Source organism: Aythya fuligula, chromosome 1, assembly GCF_009819795.1.
Source record: "Aythya fuligula isolate bAytFul2 chromosome 1, bAytFul2.pri, whole genome shotgun sequence".
Lineage (NCBI taxonomy): Eukaryota > Metazoa > Chordata > Aves > Anseriformes > Anatidae > Aythya > Aythya fuligula.
The window spans coordinates 96563073-96581467 of NC_045559.1; the positions used below are offsets into that span (position 1 = coordinate 96563073).

An 18395-nucleotide genomic window follows, 5' to 3' on the forward strand; every position below is an offset into this window, starting at 1 on the left:
CTCAGATAACTGCACCTGACCATCACAGAGTTGTTGAGTTTGGACGGGACATCTTGAAATCATCTAGTCCAAACCCCCTGCTCAAGCAGCATCAGCTTGTGCAGCCTGCTCAGAAGTCTGTCCGGTTGGGTTTTCACTATCTCCAAGGATAGAGACTCCACAAACTCTCTAGCAATCTATTCCAGTGTTCAACCATGCTCACAAGAAAAATGTATTTTCTTACACTGAGATGACATTGCCTGTGTTTGAATGCCTGCCCAGTGCTACTTCTCTTGTTGATGGGCACCACTAAAGAGGTTGGCTCGGTCTTCTTTAGATGCTCTCTCTCTCCTCAGATATTTATTATTATTTATTATTTATTGATATCTTAAATATAATTATTGATGAGATCTCTCTGAGTCTGTCTTCTCTTTTGCAGGCTAAACAATCCCTACAAAAGGTGGCCTAGTCCCTTAATTATCTTAGTGCCCTTTTGCTGGATTTCTCCCAGCAAGGACCATGGACCATGCTTACACCCAGCATTCCCAACAAGTCTACAGTTGAGTCCATTTTGACACCCTTATATAAGAGGAAATAGCACAATACAGTGCCCTGCTGATGTAAGGGCATCATACTAACTCAACATTTAGTATTGTTCCTTTTGAGTTTAATGACTTCCAGGAAAAGGGCTGCACGATCTCTAGCCATTTCTCTGTTCATACCCTCATTTGACTGAATACCATACCAGCAGCTTTCCTAGCTTTTCAGTGTTTGATGCCAATTCATAACAACTCCGCAATTCCAAGGCTTAGTAAGAAATTAAAGATGAAGACATTAGTGCCACAATTTAAAGGGAGACATCCTTTTTTCAATAACCTTTGGCAACATCTGCCATTAAGGAGAAGAATCTTACGAACAATAATACTTTTTAGGTTGTAGTGGGTTTACATGGCAAGGTTTTGGTAACAGGGGGCCATAGGGGTGGCTTCTATGAGAAAGATCTAGAAGCTGCCCCGTGTTAGGTAAGGGCCCCACTGCTGACCAGAGCTGAGCCAATAAATGACGTTTATGCCTCTGTGAGAGCATATTTGAAACAGGAGAAAAAAAAAACGCTGTGCCACACAGCAGCTGGGAGAGTGAGAGGAGTGAGGCACAGCCTTGCAGGCGCCAAGGTCAGTGAAGAAGGAGGGGGAGAGGTGCTCCAGGTGCAGCAGCAGAAGTCCCCTGCGGCCTGTGGTGAGACCATGGTGAAGCAGGATGTCCCCCTGCAGCCCATGGAGTACCACGGTGGAGCAGGGTTCCACGCTGCAGCCCGTGGAGGAGACCACGGTGGAGCAGGTGGCCCTGCACCGACGGAGGCTGCCGCCTGTGGAAGACCCCTGCCGGAGCAGATTCTGGGCCGGACCTGTAGCCCGTGGAGAGGAGCCCACGCAGGAGCAGGTGAGCCGGCAGGAGCTGCTGCCCGTAAGGGAGCCAGGTTGGAGCAGTTTTCTCCTGAGGGATGGACCCCGTGGTACGGACCCATATCTGGAGCAGTTCTGGAAGAGCTGCTGCCTGTGGGAAGCCCACGCCGGATCAGTTCATCAAGGACTGCATCCCGTGGGTGGGACCCCACAGCACTGGGATGAGAGTGACCAAGAAGGAGTGGTGGAGAAGAAGCGCTGTAGACTGACCATAACCCCCGTTCCCTCACCGCGTTTGGGGGGAAGAGGTGAAAGAGGGTGGATAGGAGGAAAGTGCTTTTCTATTTTGCCCTTCAGGATAATTACTGCACGATCTCCTCGTCCTTATCTCAACCCTTGAGCCCTTTTCATTGTATTTTCTCCCCATTCCTCTTTAAGGAGGGGGAGAGAGAGAGTAGTTGTGGTGGAGCTTGGCCACCCACCCGAGTAAAACCACCACACAGGTACAGAAGACAAAGATTGCCTTTGAGCCCCATGCAAAGGTAAGTGGATTTCTTTCGAGGCATTTAAGAAGTAGGAGTTCCAAAGTTTCTTTACAGGTGTAGGAATGACTATCAAAGCATCAAAACAAGCATGCACTTCTGCTAACAGACCACCTCCCACCTTGTACTCAAGAGACAAAAATAAGCAACACTTTCAGAACAAGAAAGTGGCAATCCAAAACTATAGCGTCATGTCTGCTAAAAAACTGATATTAAACAAGATGACAACAGCTAACCTGACAGATTTGTTATTGCTTTGATTCAGATGAGATTTTTGGTTGGCTGAATTTGGGTCAAGAACAAAAATTATGTTCTGTTGACAGAGTTTTTAACAGGCTACAAGAATGCAACTGTTTGCACATGAAACTAGAGGCTTTACTACCTCTCAAAACACAAACCAACGGACTCCAGAAAAGCCTACACAATTTTATGACTGCATAGTTCAGCTAAAGAATTATGTCTCCCACCCCTTTTCTTGTGTTTTTCAGTATTGCACTGTTATATGAATTCCTCATAAATATTTGCATAGCATACAATGATTTCATTGTAACAGACAGCCCCAACAACATAACCAAACATTAGCTTTCAAAGCTGGTGTTTAAGTTCATAGTTTAACACAAGCCAAAACTCAAGCCTTTCAAGGAATATTTTTCACTAAGTATCACAATAATTCAGAGCATCTTCCATTTTCTTCCATTTTCTCTGGAAATGTGCTAGAACTCGTGTCCCATTTCATAAAGCTTAAGTTTTCCAGTGTTGGGAAGTGTGAAGATTTCCATAAGACAATTCTAGTTTCTCCCCTCATGAGAGTTCAGATCGAAGATGGACTGCCTCCAGATAACACCAGCTGTCTTGAACACGGTGTGTTAAGAAGCTTCATATTACAGGGAGGGGAAGCCTAACATAAAGGACTTGGGATTCCCTACAAATTTCCATCATTTATGCTTTGAAGGGTATTCATATACACCATTGAAACAACAGTCTTGCTTCTCATCCCCACTAACATGATTTTTCCAATGTAGTTGAAGTATCAACTTGTGCAAACACGGCATAGACATTTCAGTGAAAAACAGCTGAGTTAGCTTCACAATTCTGAACAGCGAAGTCAACACGTCAACTTATTAAATGTTTAATCCAAAATGTAAGGCTAACCAAGCATCTGTGATCAAGACCATTTAAATGTGTAAAGTATGGTGTCCACATTGAGCCTTTAAAGGGCAGCTAACCCAAATTGACCAAATGAATATTCCATGCCATATGGCATCAGACTCAGCACTATAACTGGGAGGAGCTGGCCAGGCAATGATGCTCTTGCTTGGGGACTAGGTAGACGTCGGTCAGCTGGTACTGAGCAATTGCTTTGTGCATCACTTGTCTCTTTGTTCTTAATAAATGTTTTTTTATCTCAACCCACAAATTTTCTAATTTTGCCCTCCCAATTACCAATCCTCTTCCCGGCATCCAGCCAGGCAGGGAAGCGGAGGAGTGAGAAAGCAGCTTTGTGGTGCTGCTCCTCCTGTACTGCTGAACTGGACAGGCTGCGACTCCAGAGTGAACTTGAGTCAGAGGGACTGGGACCTGTGGATGAATCCACATGGGGCCATGTACACCCCAAAGTACCTGAGGCCATAGATAAGTCCACTCCAGCAGGTGTCTGAAGGGTCCCCTGGAGGGACTGTGGCCAACCAAAAGGCTGTGCCAGAACAGGTACACCTTGAAGCAACTGTGGCTGTGGATAAGTCCATGACACAATAGGTAGACCTCTGAAGGGACTGTGGCTCATGGATAACACCATGCCAGAGCAGGTACACCAATGGACAAGCCCAAATGGGAACAGGGGAGAGGTGAGGAGTTCACTGCAATGTTAAACCTGCAGCAGTGGAGATTGCAGTGGATATGCATTTAAACTGTTGTAACCCGTCATCTGAATTGCATGTTATGGGAAGCACCACAGCAAGAACCACTCAAACCAACTGAGGGTTATTCTCACAAGAAGCAATGCAAGTGCAGCAGCGGCCCGATCTGAGCTGGCTTCGGCATCTAATAACCCTACACAACATACTTCCTCTCCTGTCCTTAGCAACCACCATAACAGACAGGACCAAAATTACAGACTAAATGAACATTTTATGGACACTTTGCAGGGGCAGTCAACAAACTAAGGGAATTGTATTAGCAGCTACAGTGCTATGTTTTGGATTTGTAATGAAAATAGTGTTGATAACAAACCAATATCTTAGTTGTTGCTGTACAGTGCTTAGAGTCATAGTTTTCTCCATTTCTCATACTGCCCTGTTAGCAAGGAATTAGCAAAACTGATGACCCAAACTGCCCAAAGGAATATTCTGTACTGCATGATGTTCTCAATAACAGAAGTGGAAGGAGTTGGCTGAGGGCTGCCATTGCACCGAGCATCTGTTAGGTAGTGCTGGGTAACTGCATTCTGCATCACTTGTGTTATTTTTTTCTCCTTTGGGGTCTAGGGAGTTGTTTTTTTTCCTTCTTTTTCTTTCCTCCTCCTTTCTCATGAAACTTTGTCTCAGTCCACCAGTTCTCCAACTTTTGCCCTCCCACTTCTCTTCTCCCCATCCAGCTGGCAGGGAGTGAGCAAGCAGCTGTGTCGTACTAAACCGCTGATCAGGATCAAACCCCAACAGTGCCTTTGAATAATTTACAACACCAGCCCTATGACTCAAAATAATTAAATTTATACATAGTTTAAAAAAATAATGCATAAGAGTCAAGATCAGCCAAGATCAGGATGGGTTACAACCTATTACAAGAGCATTCTGCCTTCAACTGGAAGTACTACAAGACAGTATTACAGCTACAGCTATTGTCATATATATAGCCTGGAAGCCTGTTTTCAGGGTGCTCCAAGAGATCTGAAGACAACTGCTGTAGAATTTTCCCTGTGGCACAAAGTGCTGCCAAACACAGGGTTCCTTTCAGAAATGGTGAGATTCTCTTGTCTCAACGCTCTGCCTACGGGGAAGTGATGCTACACTAGACACCCTTTAATTTCTTTGATTTTAGACTTGAACTTCTGCTTACCAGTTCCTAACAACTCAAACACTTGCAGCAAACTGAAACAGCAGTTACTTTTCAAAAATGAATGATGAGGAAAAAAAATACTTCAAGTTCTCGTTGTTTGGTCTGATGAAAATATCCTAACAGTTGAAGCATCCAGCAGCATTTGTTTCACCCCATACAGCATTTGCAAAGGCAGGATGTTATCTGAAGGCACATTATTTCCTAGAACTATATCCTCAGAGCTATCTTTAACTGATCCTCCAAGCCACACCTTTTTATCTTGCTGTTTCCCACACAGCAAATTGGTTATAGATCTGTTGCAAGCTTCAAGATAGACGTGGAAAAAGGAAGAAATCAGGAACTTTCTTTTCCATAGGCGTATCGGGTTTACACAGTAAGGTGTCAGGGGAACTGCATGAGCTGCTTTCAGACAGCTCCAGGAGACCCATGAGTTGCTTTACACGGGCAGGATACAACTGAGCCCATCAGCCAAGCTGATGGTGCCTCTGGGAAAGCATATTTAAGAGAACAAAATGTTGCACAGGAGTAAGGAGGAGAAAAAAAAAGAAAAAAGGAGGGACATAGACCCACGCACGTCAGGTTCAGAGAAAGGTGAGGGAGACGAGGTGCTCCAGGCACCAGAGCCTGCAGTCCATGGAAAAGACCATGATGAAGGACATTATTTCACTCCAGCCCATGGAGAAGATCAGAGAGGAGCTGCAGAGATATCCACACTGCAGCCTGTGGAAGACCCCAGGAAATATCTACCTGCTTTGGCACAAAGGAAGCTGTAGCCCATGGTGAGCCCAGCCTGGAGCAGGTTTATCCTGCAGGACAGGGAAGGAAGGAACTCACACTGGAACAGACAACAAGTTTGTGGAGAAAGGATTGGCAGAGAGAAGCTGTTATGGACGGAACCAAACCTCTCATTTCCCATATTCCCCCCACCACTCAAGGCAGGGGGAAGTAGATTCAGGAATGAAGGACTGAGGTTGAGCCTGGGAAAAGGTTGGGAGCTGCAGAGGGGAAGGTTTTTGCTGTGACAGTAACTGGTAAGTGATCTCCCTACTTTTAAAATGACAAAGCTTGTACGTCAAGGTATTTTCTCTGTCTTGTTTCCGAAGGTGAAGTAAGAGAGCAGTTGGGTAGGCATCTGACCCATGGTCAACCCTCCAAAATATGCAAATTAAAGTATCACCTCTGTTGCAAGAGGCAGTTAAGTGAAGTAGCACAGAAGGCAAATAGGTACAGACATTTCCTTCCATACATCACGATTCTTTATTTTAGGGAAATGCAGTCATTTGTGCATACTAGATTCCATTTTATTATCCACAGATAATCCTCAGGCTTTGCTTTTCCAAGATGATTCATTTAATATTGAGATCTTGTCTTGCTGAAGCCAACACGCAAGCCTGTTGAAAAATATCAGCTGAATTAGTGTACTAAAGTATCTTTGTTTAATTTGGGTTAAAATCTTAAGAGGCTTTGCCAAGACAAACTGACATTGCCAAACCAGTGGTTGCTTTACTACTTCTTCATAGAGACTACCAATAGAGTATAAGAAAAATAAACTGACCTATTTTATATCAACTGCAAACTTCTTCCAAGAATTGGAAAACTAAGTGACCTCCAAAAGATCCCATCCAACTTGAGCTATTGTGTGAAAAGATGTGGGTATAGACCTTGCCTACAGTACATGGAATGATCTCATGAGCAAGTGTATACTTGTAGCAGCAGCAGCATTCTAATTAGAGCATACACATGGGTAATCTCCTCTAACACATTAAAAACTAATGGAATAGTTGCATCAGCATTGTCATTTATGAGTCTAACATTTACTCTTGTTTTCTTAAATACAAATTTGGGAATCTGATCACTGTGAGAACTGTTTCTCTGCAGCAACTGTCACACTTTGGCTGACCCCCAGCTTACCTAGAGCAATCAAATGTTTTGGGTGGCCGGGGCAAATAAATAGCCAAACTGACATATGGAACTTAAATGCTCTTGAACTGTGATCACCATTCCCAAATACTAATCAGAAGCTTTAAATAACTGGCAGTAGCCAGCCCTTGCAGCTTACAAGGGTCACTACAGATACTTTAAGAATGGCTGTGTAAAAGAGACTAAGTGAACATCCAATAACCTTTGCATGGAAGATAGTAGCATCTCACTGTCAGCAGGTACTCAGGCCAGATTATTAGTTTTGTTTTACAGTGTATTTATATATATTCTCTGTCTATCTATATCTATATATAGATAGATATAGTATTTATTCAAAAAAAAAAGTCTGCCACTTGCTCTCCAAATTTCGTAAGTCATCCTAACCTTTGATGTACCATAATACAGAAAAAAACATGTTCATAGGAATCTTAAATAAGATGAGTTTTCAGCACAGTTTCCATCAGCTTTTGCTAATACTTGTTAGAAGTTTAAGAATTCATGGAAATAGCGAAAAAGTACATGACTTTTTTTTTTTTTTAAACAGCTCTCAGACTATCATTTCAACTATTAGGACCTAGAAGAAGAGAATTAAAGAGATGGTTGCTCCCTCCAGGCCACTCTCCCACCCTCATGAAAAGTGATATAGACATGGAAGAGGGGAGATGAAGAAAGGGAAAATAAAATTAAAAAAAAAATATATCACATAGGGTGAATACCTTTCTCCACAACTCTCACTCGGATTTCTCCTGGTTTGACAACAATATCAGGTGGATTCTTGACATCACAAATGTAAGTGCCGTTGTCCCGGAACTGCATGTTTGATATACTGATAGAAGCATCTTTCTTGTTAAGGTCTCCAGTCCAAGTGATCCTGTCTTTAAATGGTAAGTCCTTTCCAGGGTACGACCTTCCATTAAAGTAATAGAAAAACTGTAGTCAAGGAAAAGAGGATATAAGAACAATCCAATTAGAGATTATAGAGCTGCCATACTTCTCTCACTATTACAGCATTCTCCTAGAGTTCACTGTACAATACACAGCTAGCATTAGACATTTGTGTGCTGTGTTTTGTTTCCCCCCCACACCTCACCACCTTAGTCTGGCTTGTTATGTCTTCATCACATAACCATGCTACGACTTATATCTCAATCATACTACCTCAGTAGACTGCAAGTTTTGATTTTCTGTTGTTGCTTTCTTTTTTTTTTTTTATCCCCTCCTCCCTCTTTTTTGGGGGGTGCAAGGTTTGGTGGACTAGAAGGTGAGGAAAGGAGAACAAGGCTAGTAACCTGGGTATAATTAAAGAATAGAACTTCTTCCAGATCACAGCCATCTGTCTTTCAGGTAGAGGAAGCCCTCTGCATCCTAGCAGGAAAAGGTTACCAAGCTTCCTATCTTGTGTGTTGCTGCGTGTGACTTGCAACTATGGTATAGCTTAATTAACATGCAATACGTTCCTTACCTGCACCCCTCAAGAAGTCCCACTAGCAATTTATAGCACATCTAGCTGTGTTCCAGAAACCTTTAAGATAACTCAATATAATTGTTTCCTGACTTCCAGATGATTAAGTTGCACATGGCTCTGCATTCCCTAGACCTGACCAAAAATCCTTGAAGAAAGAAACTTCAGTACTGTCTTTGAAAACTGTACTAAAACTGCACCATTGCTCACTATACCTGACCAAATTTAGAATATATAGCAGCAGAAGTATATAAAGCTGCATGGGACAAAAGCTCACTTTCAGATATATTGGATGTTTAAGCACTGGTCATAATCTTAAGAGACAGATCAAGGCTGTAAAACAGAAGTACATTGTGAAATAAAGAATTAATCTTAACCAAGACTCAACCAAAGTTTTCTTCAATTTAGTGTCCAGAGCATGGTTAAAGAAATTTAGGACTTCCTCTTTCTACAGTCTTCTTTAGTCTTCTTTTTCTACGGTCTTCTTCCTCTTTTCTACAGTCTTCTACAGTTCTTCTTTACAAAACTGTCTCTGTGCCACAGAAGAGGCTGTTTACAGGCCAGTCCTCTTCCATTCAGGTCATCTCCCATCACTTAAACTGGTCCTACCCTCAACCTGAGGATTGTCTGTTCTGAAACTAAGGAGACTAATCTTATTACAAATGCTTTCAAAGGGAGACTAAACAGTACACAAAGAGAAAATAAGCAACTTGCACAATACACCATGTTACACTGTAATAGTGATAATTCAGATTCCATGAGCAGCTCCACAGCTCATTTTCAAGCATAAGACAACAAAGAGTTTAGGAGATTCTTAGCTGCTCATCTACCACACCTCTCCTCTGACTAAAAACTACTAGTCTATTTTCCAGCTGCTGCACACTCCAGCCTTTGACATTTAACATATTGCAATATATTTAAATAACTCTTTAAAAAAAAAATACTAAAATGAGTGGTGGAGACAAAACACATAGAAGAAGGCTCCAATCCACAGTGACTTGACCTCAGAACCAACTGAAAGACCTCTGAATACTTATCACAGCCTTCTGCCCCAGGTAGGTTCCTCTACAGGTGTTCCTTACTGAGATACGAGTTGCTGCTCCCTCTGGTTGAAAACTCCAAGAAACAGATGCTGCGCTGCTGATCACTTCCACAGATGTAAATGTGCATGGAAGCTTTGCATCTGTCCCATTCTCCACAAACATTTCTTCTGGAGTGCTGACCTCTACTGCAGATACTTCAACTGTATGAAAAAGGCAAAGAGAAGAAAGAAGGAAAAGAGGCATGAGTGCTGTTTTAAGAGTTAGGAAGTTGCAGTGGTAACAGTTTGTATCACATTGTTTTTAAGGGAAAATTAAGAAGCAGCAACAACTCGTACAGCAAGTGTGTGTACAGGCTTGCATTATACCCATAATATAAGCAAGTATACAGCAGGTCAGTTCACTACTCTTTCCTTGTATTATCTGCTACAGGATGTTTTCCTTCCACAGATGTTTCCTCTACAGCACTTTGTGGAAGTCAATTCTATAGTGCAAAGGATGAGCTTACACTCTTCCTTTCTAGCTGCCAGCAGAGACTGTAATAAATAAGCCCCACTGGAGGAACTAACATCTTGAATCCAGCTATTACTCAATTTCCTCTAGAGCTCACATCTTGTTTCCCATTTCTTCAGCTTTTCTCAGCTGTAGCTGGAAAAAGAACTCACCTTTACTAAGCTCAGGATTAAACCTCTCTGGGTCCCAACCATGCTATCAGCTTCTACTCTTTGGCATGGTTCAAAGTCTTCATGTGTAAGACCTCCTAAGTAGTCACTCAGATACAGTTTAGAAGCACAAGAGTAGTGTTTTTTTTTTCTCACCACCATGAGGCTTATGCATGGTCAAAACAGCAAACAGATCACAAATAACCCACAGCTATTAAGTGATCAGGGTTAACTTTGTGATTGCACCAGTAGTATGCCTACAGGGTAAGTGAAATTCATCAGGATTTGGGAAAAAAAAAAAAAAAAAAAAAAGAATATGTTCCTTATCTGACACTTCTTGAACTGCAAAGACACTATCCAGATTTAAACAAAGATATACCCATACATTTATTCAAGTTTAGGTTTAAAAAAAAAGTCACTGTGTGACACCACAAAATAATTTCTCTCATTGCCTGTGTCACACCCATATGAAAGCAAAAATCTTAGAAAACTCTCTCTACAGGTGGGGGCACACATGACACATGCCCCCAGTAACTCAAATGAAAACCACATTTTGGTAAGGTCACTTACAGCACAGAGCCAGAACTAGTAAGCTGCTTCCGATCGTGTGATTCTATGTTTATGGGCTACAATATCTTACATTTTGGGGATTTACTCCCTTATTAGAAGAGGAGAGCAATCCTTACTGTTTCCTCGGTATCGTGATTTACTTCTTCACTTTGAATAAGCTAGTTCTCAAAGTAGGCAAACTGAAGATAAACACTACAGTTGAAGACAGTTCAAAAAAAAAAAACAAAAAAAAACCAACACACCACCACCTAAGTTAGTCCTTATATGACAGGCTTTACACTTCCAGTCAATGACAACAACCATCATGGTAACCAGGGCTGCGAGCACAGGGGGTACCAGCAGCCAGCCCTGCAAGTGGTAGGTCTGTCGGTGAGACAAGTGAGCAAGGGACAAGGAAAGCACCCCGGATAAGCCAGTGCATGCACGGCCGCGTAGGGTCTGCTGTCTCTCTCACTCAGCCAGCCTGGCAAAGAAGGCAAGGCAGAGCACGTGCCCGGGGACACAGAAGGGCCATGCAAGCACTGCAAGGGTGGAGGAATTAAGCAAGCCAGTTCAATTACAGTAACCAAAACCAGAAGAAGCCACCATTCATTCCCTCTGCCTTTCGAAGGTCACGCTGTTCCCTCATCAACCTCACTCTCTTGACAGTCCCATCAGGTTATCCCCAGTTCCCCAGCCTACCCTGTCACCATTGCTCTCGCTGCAAACGAGCAAAAGAGAAACAGCACCCTAAGAGAGGGGGATTTTCATCAAGAGGTTCTATCAGAGCTGCTTTTCTCTTGTACGCGCTCTTGACTGTGGGCCAAAAAATATTCTTTTGTAAAACAATTACCAAATATTTGTTTGGAACACACAAAGGCTTCTAGCAATTCAATTAAATGAACTCAGAGCTGCTGTGCTTTATGTATTTTTTCCAGCTAATGGAGTGGAGAAGAAAAAAACTAATCCATTGTTTCAAGTCCAAGCCACAGAACAAGTCTGCCTTTCAAGCATAAAACAAGCAAGATGCCCTCAGCATTTGTGTAGGAAGAAAATAGTCTGCACAGACACTGTCTGCTTGTACGTGGTACAGAGAACCCCTTGCCACAGACAGGGAGTGGGTAGCACAGACCCGCTTCCAAAGAAGTCCCTGTTCTAACTTACTAGCAACTCGTGCAAGAACTGTAGCAAAGCAAGAAAATCCAACTTCTTCCTTCAGTCTCGGAAGGCAGGAACTATATAGTGTCTTGTACAGATGTTTACAGCTTAATTTTCACTTCCTACTTGCTGTCTCAACTTCATGTCTTTCTTTATTTGTTCCCTCCCTGCCCCCAGTTAAATAAGAAGGTCACTCACTATTCGCTCTTTCAGCGTGCACAGCTTGAATTTCTTCCCCTCTGCTGTCCTACAGCATGAGACAAAGTGACTAGGAAGTGGTAGAGGGGCCACAACATTTGACATTTGTTTTTCCTTAGCCTTCTGCACCCATACTTTTACTGATACAGTGGCAGTTCCCACTAACCTGAAATCTTTAGCCTCCTCTACCATAAAAAATAAATCCATGTGGGTTATCTCCAGCTTTAGCTCTTCTCCTTCTCTTTCTACTTTTGCCAGTGACATTCTTCTTCCAGCTCCATCTATTTAAATAGTTCAGTTGGAGAAAGCTGAATTTGGACTCATATTCTAGTTCCACTTATCCACTGGTCCACTACTCAAGCTTTCTCAGCCTTAACTCCACTAAAGAAGGAAAAAAAATATCAGGAGACTGTCAGAGAGAATGCAGCTTTAGGAAGGGAAGGTCTGCAGGATAGGTATGGCAAAGAGAAACATTTATTTGCTCTTCTCCCATCAATCCTCACTTATCCCACCATCTTGTCCAACTGCCAAGTCCCAGTATTTCCACCTGAACACCTCTTCTAGCCTTCAATCACTTTAATTCTTTTCAAGAGAAAAATGCTTTTATTTTCACCTACCATCAAAATGTGCCTCTCCAGTCATTTCTTTTTCCACCTCTCGTGTAGTTGGATTTGTTTTACTCCAACTACATCAATCTTTCGCAAGTTGTATTTTCAGCCCCCACGCTCCAGTGAAAACACTCCGAATCACAAGTCCAATGACTCATCCCCTGCTAAGCCTCAGGACCAGTGCTCCATCCTTACCTTCCTTCTCAGACAACCCTCCTAGTCTTCAGGTAGGACTAGACACTCTCACTTCATCCTTTCATCCTATCTTTTCTTCTTGTTCCTATAGTCGATCTTCATCCTTCACCAAGGCTCTCTATTTTCACATCCCTCTTCCCTCGGTATCTTGTCTCTGGGATCTCATCTGCAGAAGAAGTTCAGCTGCCATCGCTGCACTGACTGCTCAGATCTGTCTCTCTGCTCAGGGTCTGTCTCCTTCTGTTCAAAGGAAAGTCTCAGTCTGACACCTTTGTCAATGGGAAGCTGCCAGCTCACGCTGAATGGAACTAAACCAGGGCTCATTTTTTCCCCCGAGCCTTCCACCACCACATTTATCACCATGGACCAGCACCACGTCCAGTTCAACCTGTGTAGCGTTTTCCACTTTGAACTCTCTCCAGTTTGAGGGTATAGCTGGACCTTGCAGAGTCTTTCAGTTTCTAGCCACCTGCACAGCTGACAGTAGTCTAAAAACTCCCTTTTGTATCTTACTCTTCATTAATGAATATTTTTCTCTGGATTTGAGGGGTATTTCTGGGCTTCTGCCAATAGACATGATTCTTTTTCTTAAAGTCATTTCAATTCCAAGCTGCTCTGCATCTCTCCCCTTCTTCCATTTTACAGAAATAAAAGCCATCTGCCTTTCACAGCAAGTGTCTCATGGCCTATTTCCTAGCAGTTCTTATTCACGATCAGTTCAACATCATCTGCAACAGCTAACAAGTGGGCAGTAAGGGCTATCATTACTTTAAAAAAAAAAAAAAAAAAAAGACAGCACATCTGATGTGTCCCCACTTCCCATGACTTTATAGGAACATCTATACACTACATTTCTCCTAAAGGGGTCTCTTTTAAATATTTATTTTACAAGCTCAGCCACCTGCTGAAGTCACCAGGCATTGTCAGCTGTGTGGTATCTCATTTCTCCTTTATATAATACATTTCCTCAACTGTAGCTATCAGGCTGCTGAGGCAAGTTATCTTCTTGGCATTTCTATATAGCTGAGCACCCTGAGAGACCTGTACATCCTTGGGGCGCCCACACGCTTTGGCAGTATGCTTCAGCTGCCCACCCCACGACGCCTATTTCCAGCCTCCAGCAAGCCCAGGCACTGCAGACCACCATCAAGTTACATGTCACACTTGCCCAGCCTACTCTTTGTCCTCCAACATACACAAGCAGTGCTTTGAAACTCATGGTCACAGAAATTATTGCTCAGGTTTCCATGCTGCAGCCCAAATCCTGAAGCACGGGACTTAGTGGATTTCAGGCGCTAGCCCTAAACAGTCAGGTCAAAATTCCAGTTCACTGCCACCTGGAAGCATACAAGTCCCAGTAAAAGCACAAGCAGTCTTTAGTTGTAATAGTTTTGTATTAACTGCATGACAGAAAGCAACTCACATGGGTAGAAGGGGTACCTATTTCACACCTCCTCTATCAGGTTAGTCAAAGCAGACAGTCACCCTCGATACTTCAGCTGGACAAGAAACAAAGACAGCTGATGAAGTAAAAAGTACTTCACAAGCAGCAGAAGGCTCTCAAATCATTTGAATTCTTAACTAGGTGGTCATCAGAAAGAAGATACCCAGCTTTGCTGATGAGTTTATTGGGTGCACAGAGAGAATTAAAACCATTGTTCAATTTTTGCCTCGAGTCACTGAATCCACAGAAGCACAAAAAGGAAGGACGGACAGACCTCGGCTAGCCTCTTTTCCACAGTATGGACCAAGTTAAAAACATTTACCACGTATCACAACTTAAAAGCCAAACACTCAGCTTCCATAACAGGAAGCTACTGCTGATGTCCTGCTCTTTGAACATGAGCTGAGGTTACCATAAAGAGCAATTGTCACTCATTTTCCCCAAACACCACCCTCAACACCAGCTGGCTGACATCCAGGCAGTTACAACGTCTAAGGCACTGTCTGTATCTAGTGACTGAACGACCTACATATAGGTTATTTATCCTGTATGTATTCTATATATAGAAGATTGGAGGGGGAAAAAAAAGATATGCAGCTGTAAAATAGAAGCAGAGTATCTGCCAGACATGTATCACCCAATGTATGGCAAGGACAGCTGGAGAGTCTCAGTACCAAGAGCAACATCCCAAATGCTTTTTTGCTCTCTTGAAAAAGACAGGCACTAAGGCAGTTACTAGGAACTGCAATATTCACTGCTCCAAGGGTAACATTAGTAAGAAGACAACATCATATATGTGATATCACTGCTTTCTTCTATGAATTGATGACAGAAGAAGCAGTATTCACCATACACATGTCCAGAACAAGCATGATACACTACACAGCATCTCCACCTAGCCAACTTTCCTGACGTCATATCGTTTCAATTTACCTGTCGTGAATGAACCAGACCTTCCTAACTCCTAAGGTGCAGCTCTACAGTAGCTGCAGCAGACCTGAAGACCCAGAGCTTATTGATTCCATTGTAAAAACCCTGGTATGTTTGCCAGGATGCACAAAACTAGTGAAAAAGTTGCATGTTTTCAGCTAGTTTGACCCTGACTCAGTTCACAGACCCTGGTATCCATATATCAGCAGTTCTTGTGAGTGGCAACAATATATTGCTTTGAAATCGCCTATGTGGAAGAAGCCTTTGTAATTACCCAGCAGCAAAGTATAGGAAGATGGAGTCAGACCGAATGGGTAGCAGACAGGCATCCACAACAACCACAAGAGTTTGCATATGGTTAGTTAAACAAATTATGGTTAACTTCAGCCTTCAGTGGGATTAAGAGCAATCAAGCTCACAGTTTTCAAAAGTAACACAAAAAGGTTGCAGTATTACACCGGTGAGGTTTACTTTCCAGTATCTTTGACACGGGGCACACCCTCACAGAACAACTCTTGGAAAAGATGGCTAACCACTGCATTCAGGGCGCTGAGAGGAGTCCTCCTTGCAGATCCGGCAGAGGAAAGATCCCCCAGAGGGATCTCTGGCTAGAACAGCTGAGACTGAGTGACACGAGCTAGCAACTTAATCTGCAGAGGAGACATTGCATATGTGACTGGCTATCTAACAGGTCAACGCCTGGATACCCCCCCCATGTCCACTGCCACTAACTGGTGACGTCCAAAGCTCGTTCTTACTTTTTCTCCTAGACACTGTCCCTCACCTTTTGGAGGATCTGCTCAAAGGGTGTAAGCTTATTTCACTTCCTTCAAAGTCTCTTAGAATCACAGAAGCATTGAGGTTGGAAAAAACCTCTAAGATCATCGATTCCAACCTTTAACCTAGTACTGAAGTTCCCACTAAACCATGCTACTGAGTTCTAAATCTACACGTTTCATGAATACCTCCAGGGATGGTGACTCAGCCACTTCCCTGGGCAGCCTGTTGCAATGCTGCACAACCCTTTCAGTAAAGGAATTTCTTCTAATCTCTTGAAATGCCTCCAAAACATTTGGCAACTCCATCTGTATAAATCCAACAGTGCCTAAGCTGGCAGCGCTTACAGATCGATGCCCACTCCAGCTGAAGTATTTTCGTACCTTTTACTTGTATCCCCTGGTTGCTTCCACTCTTTTCATACAGGTTAATGAAAACCTTCTGGGCAAGAAATGGTTTTATTCTACATTTTTGTATTTAGGAATGGGGCTAGGAAAGGTTGACAATGGGTCTTGGTAGCACATACAAGGAAATCCTTTCCTGGCACTGAAGCTTTACACTAATTAATTACACCAATAATTACAAGTCCCTCACAGATCGTAGTGTCCACACTGAGATCATGGACCCAATTAAAAATTTCTGTTAATTAAGGCTATGAACACCTCAAAATAAGCTTGATTCCTCTGGATCCAACTCAGCTCGATCACTAGGAGTGCTAACAAAACTAGGATGCAATTAAGCTGCGTTAGTGCTCGTGGAAATAAGATGCCCGTGATTACAGCTTTACGTGGAAACTCCTATCAGATCACTAAGTACTGCATGCTTACGGTGGCTGCAGTTCCATGCTGCACTGCCTTCCTCTTAAAATGACTAGTCATCAGTTTACTAATTAATACAAACAACTTGCTTCATTTATCTTAAAGACTTCTGGCAATACAGTCATTTATATCATTTATAAATAGCCTCGTATGGATGAAAGATCAGGAAATAATCACGAAGTCTGATGAAAGAAAGATGAAAAGATTCAGACAGGCTGCTACAGGTAACAAGCTGACGACAGAGTCGCAGATCAGGAAGATGGAAATAGATGCATTAATACATCAGTCTCAGCAGCTTGCATTTCTGTGGTTTTATCGAGACCTTTAAAGTTAACATACCTGTATGTTCACTGTGGTTTCCCTAGCAGCCCAGAAGTTTCCAGGAGAAAAGAGGATGTAGGATTTTCTAGTGACTAAGCTTCCTAAGTCACAAAAACAATCCACACTTGCGAAACAGTGATATTGTCTATTTCTTACTGAAAGCAAGTGCATTGTGAAACACCAAAGTCCACTGCTGACATCTCTCAAACTACAGCCACATGACATTTAGCTACTTCCCCCACCTCAAGTTTCCCCATACACCCCTCAAGAAACAACAGCAGTCAGCTCCTTACAAAGCATCTTATTTTAGAAAAGCAGCACAAAGTTACAAAGTTCTCCTCTTACAATACAGCCACCTGTGTCTCTACATGCCATTATTCTCTCACTGTAAACAAAATATCCGGTGGAAAAATCCTAGCTTTGATGGTCTTAATAGCTAGGAGCAGACAGGCCCAAATCATTCCTCTGAAATTCCGCTAAGATCTGTTAAAGCATCCAGATGCAGGATCAAATTTCCACATGAAGACAATTTTACCTTAATACGGAAGCAAAACTCTCCATTCCATCCTTCCATATGCCATTCCACCCAGTAACAAGAGATGCAGTGTTTCATAAGAACTCACAAGTATAAGGACCGTGTACCTCAGCCCAATGAAGAATAGGCTGTGGCTGACCACCTCCACACCAGAAATCCATCACGGTGTTACACCCTAAGTCCTACTGGGTGTATAGGTATACAAATGCATGTATACATGTGTATATTCCTATGTACGTATTCTTGTACGTCACTGCAGTAGGTTGACTTTGGCTGGCTGACAGACACCCACCCAGCTGCCCTCTCTCTCCTCCTTCCCAAACAGGGAAACACAATGAGAAAATACGATGAGAAAGCTCATGGGTTGAAATAAGGACACGGTGATCACTTCTAGTTACTATCACAGGCAAAATACACTTGGCCTGGGGAAAGTTATTTTAATCTGCAATAAAAATTAGGGTTGGGTTGTGAGACAAATAAAAAACTAAAACACCTTCCCACCCTTCCTCCTTGTGTTCCCACCCCCCGAAATCTCACCTTCACTCCTTCTTTCCCAACTCCTCTGCCTCCTTTCCCTGTCCAGGCAGCCAGGGGTAGATGGGAGGTTACGATCAGTCCATAACTGCTCCTCTCTGCTGCTCTTCACTTTTCCCCTGTTTCTGCATGGGTCCTTCCCACGGGCTGCAGTTCTTCAGGAGAACCTGCTTATTCTGCATGGACTCCTCCGTGGGCCACAGCGTGGATATCTGCTCTTCCCTGCTGCCCTCCATGGGCTGGCGGAAACCCCTGCTCCAACACAG

General features: G+C 42.9%; 1 protein-coding gene across 5 annotated transcripts in view; it reads right to left on the reverse strand.

Annotated features, from left to right (window-relative positions):
- MPZL1 (myelin protein zero like 1) overlaps positions 1-18395 on the reverse strand; it is a 36022-nt gene that overhangs the window by 10121 nt on the left and 7506 nt on the right. For all 5 annotated transcript variants that reach the window (XM_032183016.1, XM_032183026.1, XM_032183051.1 and 2 more), the window contains exons 2-3: positions 9443-9603; positions 7615-7828 (exon numbers count right to left, since the gene is read on the reverse strand). In XM_032183016.1, coding sequence (XP_032038907.1) covers positions 7615-7828; positions 9443-9603 — 375 coding nt within the window. The remainder of the gene's footprint in view (positions 1-7614; positions 7829-9442; positions 9604-18395) is intronic.